This window comes from Gossypium raimondii, chromosome 7 (genome assembly GCF_025698545.1).
Source record: "Gossypium raimondii isolate GPD5lz chromosome 7, ASM2569854v1, whole genome shotgun sequence".
Taxonomy (NCBI): Eukaryota; Viridiplantae; Streptophyta; class Magnoliopsida; order Malvales; family Malvaceae; genus Gossypium; species Gossypium raimondii.
This window is the reverse complement of record NC_068571.1, coordinates 18362264-18369807: the sequence shown is the minus strand read 5'-3', so window position 1 is coordinate 18369807 and position 7544 is coordinate 18362264. Positions and strand designations below refer to the sequence as shown.

Sequence of the window (7544 nt, the reverse complement as noted above, 5' to 3'; positions counted from 1 at the left end):
TTTATAAAAATATTTAAATTATTTTCATGGTTTTTAAAAAATATAATTAAGACTTACGAAAAATTATAAAAAATTGAACCAAAAATAATTTAAATATTTTGTCCATCCAAATTTGACAAAATTGAAAGATTAAGGTGCAATTGAACAAAAAAAAAAAGAAAGGCGAAATTTAAAAAAAAAAAAAGATGTAAATGTTAAGAGTGAAATTTATAATTAAACCTTTTAAAAAATATACCCATTAAATTTTTTGGTTATGGAGTTGAGGGTATAAAGAAAATGAGGAGTTGTTGGATATAATTTTAGGAGAAGGAAGTGAAGTTGTTTGTGATTTCCAGAATTTTTGTGGATATGGGTTTACAAGGGTTTGGTGTATAGGATAATGAAAAGAGATTGGTACAGAGTACCATGGTTTGATTTTGTCAGTTAGGGGTATCTACGAAAGAGTTATTTTATCCATTTCTTCGATCAAACAGTTGGGTTTTGATTTCAGGAATATTGTCACTGTCATGAACATATTGAAAAGTATGATTCAATATTTGTTCTGCTCAAGCTTCTTCTGCATGTCACTATACTGACCATTGTTTTACCATTACAAGAAAATCATTTCTATAATACTAAATTAATATGTTCATGAGTTGGGATTGATAGGTTCTTAAAATTTATCATTCCATACGTCCTTTTAAACAACTAATCTTTTTACCTAACTGAAATAAAAGTACACCCAAAACTAATAAAATGGCAACCTAACCCTTAATAAAAGAACCCAAATTAACACCGCCTTTCCCAACAGATTCGACCTTAACATTTTAGGTGTTCAAAAACTTAGGAAAATTATCAATCCCTTTAACCTATATTTCATGGTAGCTTATTCAAGAACGCAATCAAAGGATCATACACATCTTCTTTCGCCTTTTCTGCCATTAAATAATCCGCATGAGCGTAACTTTCTATGCACTGAACAACAATCTTGCCTGGATCATGATGTTTGAGACAATCAAGCAAAAGCTTCACATCATTCACATCCGAAAGAGCATCGGCTCCACCATAGCTGAGGAATATGGGAAGGTCATTTGGAATGCAGGTCATGTTGTACGCAGGAGGAGTTGGTTGCCCATAGTGTTTTATATTCTCATCACAATCATTGTAATCATACATTGTTAAGGTTCCTCTCCTAACCACTGTAAAAATTATAGCCCGAGTACCATTTTCAAACCCCACGAAAAGCTCTTTGTTTCTGAAAGGGTTTTAGGGATACTTACTCTGACACATATGGATGACGTTCTTCATTGCCGTTGGCTGAGGTTGATGATCTAGAAAAATCTCTGTTTTGGAACGTTTTATGCAGCAGTTTTGCCCTATAAAATGGATGTCCCAAAGTTTCAAGTTTCAACTCAGCAAGAGATAACAAATTCCAATTAAATTTTGCTTCATATTTATCAAACAAGTATGTTAGCTTACCTGTATATGGTGTGAACATGTTGCTGCAGTCAACACTTGGTATTCGACAGATGATCTTCAGAGTTCGCATAGTAATTAAACTGTTGATAGTTTAGAAATGATGTGCTACTTTATAGACATCCAATAGAAAAATAATTTACAGTAAAAAGTGTTAGGTTTTATTGTCTTACTCATTTAAATCAAATTTATAGAGGCCTAACGAGTGCAATGCCTATAAAAACAAAAAGGATTCTTTCATTTGTTAAGAAAGAAAAAAGGTTACTCAATTTGGATAAATTAGAAAGAAGGCAGGATATGGTTTAACCTCAGCAATGAAGTTATCAGTAATAAATCTTGAAAGTAGGGAAGTGGTGTGACGCAGATAAGCAATTGGGCAGAGTAATGCAGCTGATCTCAACATGTTCAATAGTTGATCCCTTGACATGGCAGCCATAACCATCAAAGTTCCCTGCAAACAAACGACATCAAACTGTAAAAGACGATTGGAAATGAAGCATTAGCAGCAGATTCTAAACCAAAACTCACCTGTGAATGCCCAACGAAGTGTAGCTTTTGTCCTGTTTGATTATACACATACTGGAATGTTGCAGGAAGATCATAAGCTACCAATTCGTCCCATGACCAATTCCAGTATGCCTAAAACACCCATCAGAATCAACCTCAAGCTCCGAAAGGAAACAAAACAGCAATCAGCATGTATTATAGAGAGAGGAATTAGCAATAACTGGATCATAATTATTCAGTGATGTATGCCCATCGCTGTACTCTGTTCCGCGCGAGTTAACAAGCCAGACATCGTAGCCATTATCGGCCAGATTGAATGGCAATGATCGTTTTGGGGGCAATAGCATCCATGATCTTGCATCCTGAATATCATACACACAAGTCATTTTCACATACAAATTCATTGCATCAATGACAGAATGGACCAACCAGTAACATCCCGTGCTGCAACAGCACTGGCGGCCTGTTTCTTGCTTTTCGACAGCCAACGAACCGCCCCAAAGGAATTCTTAGCACATTGAGAACATAGCCATCTTTTGTAATTACCTACAAAGAAACGAATCAAAAATTCATTAAAAAACTGTGCAAAACAGTGAATATCAAGATATTTAAATAACATTTACCCAGTGTTCTTCACAATCATAGCCATTACTCTCCACCATTGATTTGCAGGTACCTCCACGATCTGATGATTGGGCCGCCAATGCAGCCTCTCCGGTTCCATTCGCTGGAGCTTTTAGACAAAACAAATTTGGTGCACAAAAAATGAGTAGGATTGTATAATTTAAACTAATGGTGTTGAGTGGCTTCATGATTTTATTTATTATCACAAATCTATTCGTATGAAGAGCTCTGAAACACTAAGCAAAGCATATCAAGTGGACCCTTTTATTCCTCTACCAAAATTCCATTGAAGTGACCCATGATCTAAGCCAATGCAGCAAATGCATGAGGCTAACAATAAAACAGCAGCTCCGTAGAAAATGACACATCCAATGCTTGTGAACAAATCACAGTTCAATTTCCCCTTTTATTATTATTTTTTGTCTTAAAAATGCAATCTAACTAGCTGCATATAATAATATCCATAATATATATAAAAAAATTTGTGTATAATACATAATAACTATCCACTTTTAATTTTTTGTGAGATTTGTTAGATTGGTTGAATTGACTAACTATTTCAACATTGTGTGAGGAAAGTATTGTATGAAACAGAAACGTCACATTATCATATATTTTTTCCATGTTATTTGACATCTTTTTGGTGATTTTTTTAACTTGGACCCTCAACCTTGAACCTTGGGTTCTAAACCTTAAACTCTAAATCATGGACCCTAAGGGCCAGTTCTTTATTGCTTTTGAGAAGTGCTTTTGAGAAATTTGAGTCTTTGGCATTGCTGTCAAAAAGTGCTTTTGAATAATAAAATATCCATTTTGGACATGAGATTATAAAGTAACAAATATGTATTTAAATAATACTCAAATTAGTTAATATTATGATATTTTAGCAAAAATATAAAGAAATAATTTATTATAACTTATTGTTAATATTTTAATATATAATATTAATTTTAAATATTTCTAAGTAATTAATATTAATTATTTATAAAATTTAATTAGAATATATAAACTATATTTAAATATTTAAATATTTAAATATTTAAATATAAAATTAAATATTTGTAATTAGATATTGACACGATTGTATCATTATAAAATTATTTTTATTTTTAATTAATGCTTTTAACACATTTGTATTATTTTATTTTAAAATGTATTTGAATATATAACTCATATTATATACTAACATAACATAGAAAACATAAACCTAACAATTAAAATATTACATATATTTGGGTTAAAGTTTTAAAAGTGATAATATTTATATACCAAATATAAATACTAAAAATTTGTCAATAGCATTTACAATTTAAAGTGAATTCATTAAACTACATGCTATATTTGATAAGCATATGAAAATGATTTGGTTATATTCAATAAATGATTTGGTTAATACAATACTTATATTTGATAACCATATGAAAATGATTTGGTTAATACAATACTTATATTTGATAAGCATATGAAAATGAAAGTCGAGACTGTCTGATAAAGAACGCAAAAAAAAAAATATTTCATGGAAAGAAGATTGTTAGGATGAATTCTTCAATTCCAATCATTTAAATAACGGGTCTCAGGAACCAAGCAATATGCCAAATTAGTGGACAGTCCACATCATTAACACTGCATACTGTTTTAAGATGAACAAGAATGGAACTAAATTAGTGGACAGTCCACATCATTAACATTGCATACTATTTTAAGATGAACAAGAAAAGAACTAAAGTGTCTACCGATAAGTAACATACTGCCATTTTTGTAAATAAAGTACAGAAAGTGTATAAATAGATGGTTGAATAATAATCATCCAGAAAAGATCATTGCCAATAAGCCACTAACAAAGGAGCCTCATAAACAAAGAAATAGTTCTTAGGTTCTGCCTAAATTTCATGATAATGACATAAAACTACATCAAAGATCAGAGTCGAACTTTGTTCATAAGAACATAAAATAAATCATTGGCAAGAAACAATTTTGCAGCATGTCATATGTGTTGAGCATCCAAAGGAAATAAGAAATTGTCAGCCAGTGGCTCTCATCTTACTCGCTAGCATAGTAGTGTTACCTCACTATGGCATCCTTAACCCCCATATGACATGTATACAAACAGCCACCCCTAGAAAGGCAATTCCACTTCATATGCAGCGAAATAAAAATACCCTGCTTCATACTTTTTCCTCATTTAGCAAGAAAGTTTCTTTACGGATTATAACCAAACATAACTTCAAAGCATTAACTGACTTCATACTCAGAAGCCGACTACTCATTTGGTGACCAGTGCTCTCAGCGACAAATCTAAAATCCGAAAGAAACAAATTGCTTCTTAACACAATTATAATAGCATTACAAAGTAGAATAAAATAGCAAAAACCATGACACTTGCAGATAAATTAGGTCCAAGAAGGATCTAACTGAACAACAAATCGAAAAAGTGAGGAGACCTATGATCAAGGAATCTATAACTCTAAATTTACCCTGCACTCCCCAATCCATCATTAGCCTCCCATCTGATAGTAGCACGATAAAATTCTGGCCGAACTGGATCCGTCTTTAGGAAGGGAGGTGCTTCAGGAAGAACCTTCAAGCCTAATTAGAGAATTTAACCTTACACAAATTTTGTTTTAGGAAGCTGAACAAGCTTGTGAGAAGTCATTAAAATGAAAACAGTAGGCAATGTAGTACCTTCACCATAGTAACACCAACTGTAGCAAGTAGTCCCACTTCTGAAGCAGCTAATCTTTCTCCAGATTTTAGAATTTCCAGTGTATCAAACAGAGAACTAAAGCAATAATACCAAACAGTAGAGTTTAAAACATATCACCAGTTTTTATTTGTCTAAAAAATGGGCATCTGTGAGAATATATATATAATATAAACATCAGAATCAATACTGGAGCTGGACGTTGACCAACTATGCAACACTTTACATAGATATGCTGACCTTTTAATTGAAAACATAATACAATCATAAACAGCCTAAGCTGATGAAGGGTTAAATGAAAGAACCCTACAAGTGAATCAAGCTGAAGAGTGCATGAACATAAAAAAGAACAATATAGCAAGCAAGCACTTACGAAGCAGCTATAGCAAGGATCATTAACGTTTAACAGTATCCTATTAACTTCAAAAAAAAAAACGAGTAGTTCCAAGCTTCTAAGAAATCAAGAAAAAAGCATCAATTCATGCACATAAGCAATTCAAAAACATCGTTGCCCTCTCCTCATAAGCAAGTTAAGATATAATTAAGATAAAACCATACAAATAAACAAATAATAGTACCATTAGGTGGAGCAAAAAGAAGTGAAGAACAAATAGTATAATAATAGTTACAAGAACCTGGTGTTCAGTGTTGACAATTTTGTTGGTGAAACAATCAAAAGACCCAAAATTCGATTTCCATTCAGCAACAAGGCCTCTTGATTCCCACTCAGTAACAACACTCAACACATCGGGATTTGTCACTGTGAAATAAGGAGCACCATGACCGAATAACAGCTCTCTCCCATCTTCACTTATCTCTCTAAATTCCCAAAGTTACATATTACCAAAAACAACAAAAATTCATTAAACTATGCACTTTAAAATTTTATTTCTGCTTATCAAAACACCAGCAAATAATAGAATATAAAAAAGGGCAGTCAAAATTCTTCAAAGAAAATGAATTTTTAATAAAAAAATAAGTGGAGAGAAACAAAAAAGAAACCTTCTTTGAGACATACGGCCACCAGGACCCTTGGCAGAGTCAAAAAGGGTCACTGAAATTCCATTCCTTGCCAAAGTAGCCGCACAAACAGACCCTGAAACTGTGAATTTCAAGTTTTTAAAGTTAACAAAATAATGATAATAATAAATCTAAAAAAAAGATCAGAGGAGTGGGGTTTTAATTTTTGTTTATTAGTGGGTGGAGAAAGAGAAAGTGGGATATTATAGTAGATAGTAAGTATGGATACTTCCGCTTCCCACCACGGCAACCTTGGCGACAGTGTTTTGCATTCTATCACGGTCGGTGTCGTAAACGGTGATGCTAATCAATTGGGGTTCATGTGTAATTACAGTTTTAACAGAATCCATGCGTTGGGGTTCGAAACCCAGAAGCAAATTCAATAGAGAGAGGGTGAACAATCGAAGAATGTAAATTTTCTGTAAAATTTTTGCTAAACTCTAAACAATCAGAAAATAACTAAAACCAAAGCAGAAAGAATAATTAAAGAGAAGAAGAAGAAGAAAAGAAACTCACCGGTGGAAGAGGAACAAAGAACCAGAGGAAAAGAAACAAAGTCAAAGAACTTGATATCTCAGGCAAAGAACCAGAGGGAAGAACGGTTTTTGGGGAGAAAAATGGAAATTAACCTGGCAAAAGCACTTTTGGTTGAAGAAAAGGAGAATATTTTAATTTCTTCATTTGGAGAAAAGGACTTCTCCGACGAAGGCTAATTTTTTTTCTGAAATGGAGGTCGTTTTTCGTTCTTTTAAGAGAAAAAGGACATTTTATTGAAAAAGTCCTTCTAAAACTCAAAGGAGAACTGCCCTAAATCTTAAATTCTAAACTTTTAACCTTGGATTTTGGAGCCTCGACCTTGAACCCTTAGTTCAAAGTCTAGGGTTTAAAATTTAAAGTTTAGGGTCAAGGGTCAAGGGTTCAGATTTAAAAAAAAAACCAAAAATGACATGTCAATGAAATGAAAAAAAAAATGTTGAAATGACATTAAATAATTGGTAAAGGATACAACATGATGTGGCACATCTGTTTTATATAATCCTTTACCCATTGGTCGACCCCCATTTCCTTTCTCGAATATTAAGGGCACAAAAATCATTGTATTTAAATTTTGAGTTTAACTTAGATTAGGATAATCTTACAAAGTCACTTTTTACGCATCGAATAATAATATGCCACATCAAAAATTTTCTAAAGAGCATAAATAATATAATACATCAAGAAACATAAAATTAACTCT

The 7544-nt window shown here is 32.6% G+C and overlaps 1 protein-coding gene and 1 non-coding gene across 4 annotated transcripts; both read right to left on the bottom strand.

The window, feature by feature from the left end:
* Positions 1 to 682: 682 nt before the first annotated feature.
* LOC105800064 (triacylglycerol lipase 2) lies at positions 683 to 2920 on the bottom strand. The gene is made up of 9 exons (XM_012630960.2): positions 2586 to 2920; positions 2392 to 2508; positions 2184 to 2324; positions 1984 to 2094; positions 1763 to 1906; positions 1629 to 1669; positions 1459 to 1538; positions 1260 to 1355; positions 683 to 1178 (listed from the first exon to the last, which is right to left on the bottom strand). The coding sequence occupies exons 1-9, from the start codon at positions 2772 to 2774 to the stop codon at positions 856 to 858; spliced, it is 1242 nt and encodes a 413-aa protein (XP_012486414.1). The 5' UTR covers positions 2775 to 2920; the 3' UTR covers positions 683 to 855.
* Positions 2921 to 4365: 1445 nt separating this feature from the next.
* LOC105800080 (uncharacterized) lies at positions 4366 to 7051 on the bottom strand. Of its 3 annotated transcripts, none has more exons than XR_008198086.1 (5): positions 6824 to 7051; positions 6290 to 6389; positions 5923 to 6106; positions 5061 to 5365; positions 4366 to 4881 (listed from the first exon to the last, which is right to left on the bottom strand). It is a non-coding gene; the product is annotated as an uncharacterized LOC105800080 (transcript). The 3 variants fall into 3 exon arrangements; XR_008198085.1 differs by having other exon boundaries at positions 4366 to 5190; positions 5269 to 5365; positions 6824 to 7046; XR_008198084.1 differs by having other exon boundaries at positions 4366 to 5365; positions 6824 to 7045.
* Between the last annotated feature and the right edge of the window lie 493 nt (positions 7052 to 7544).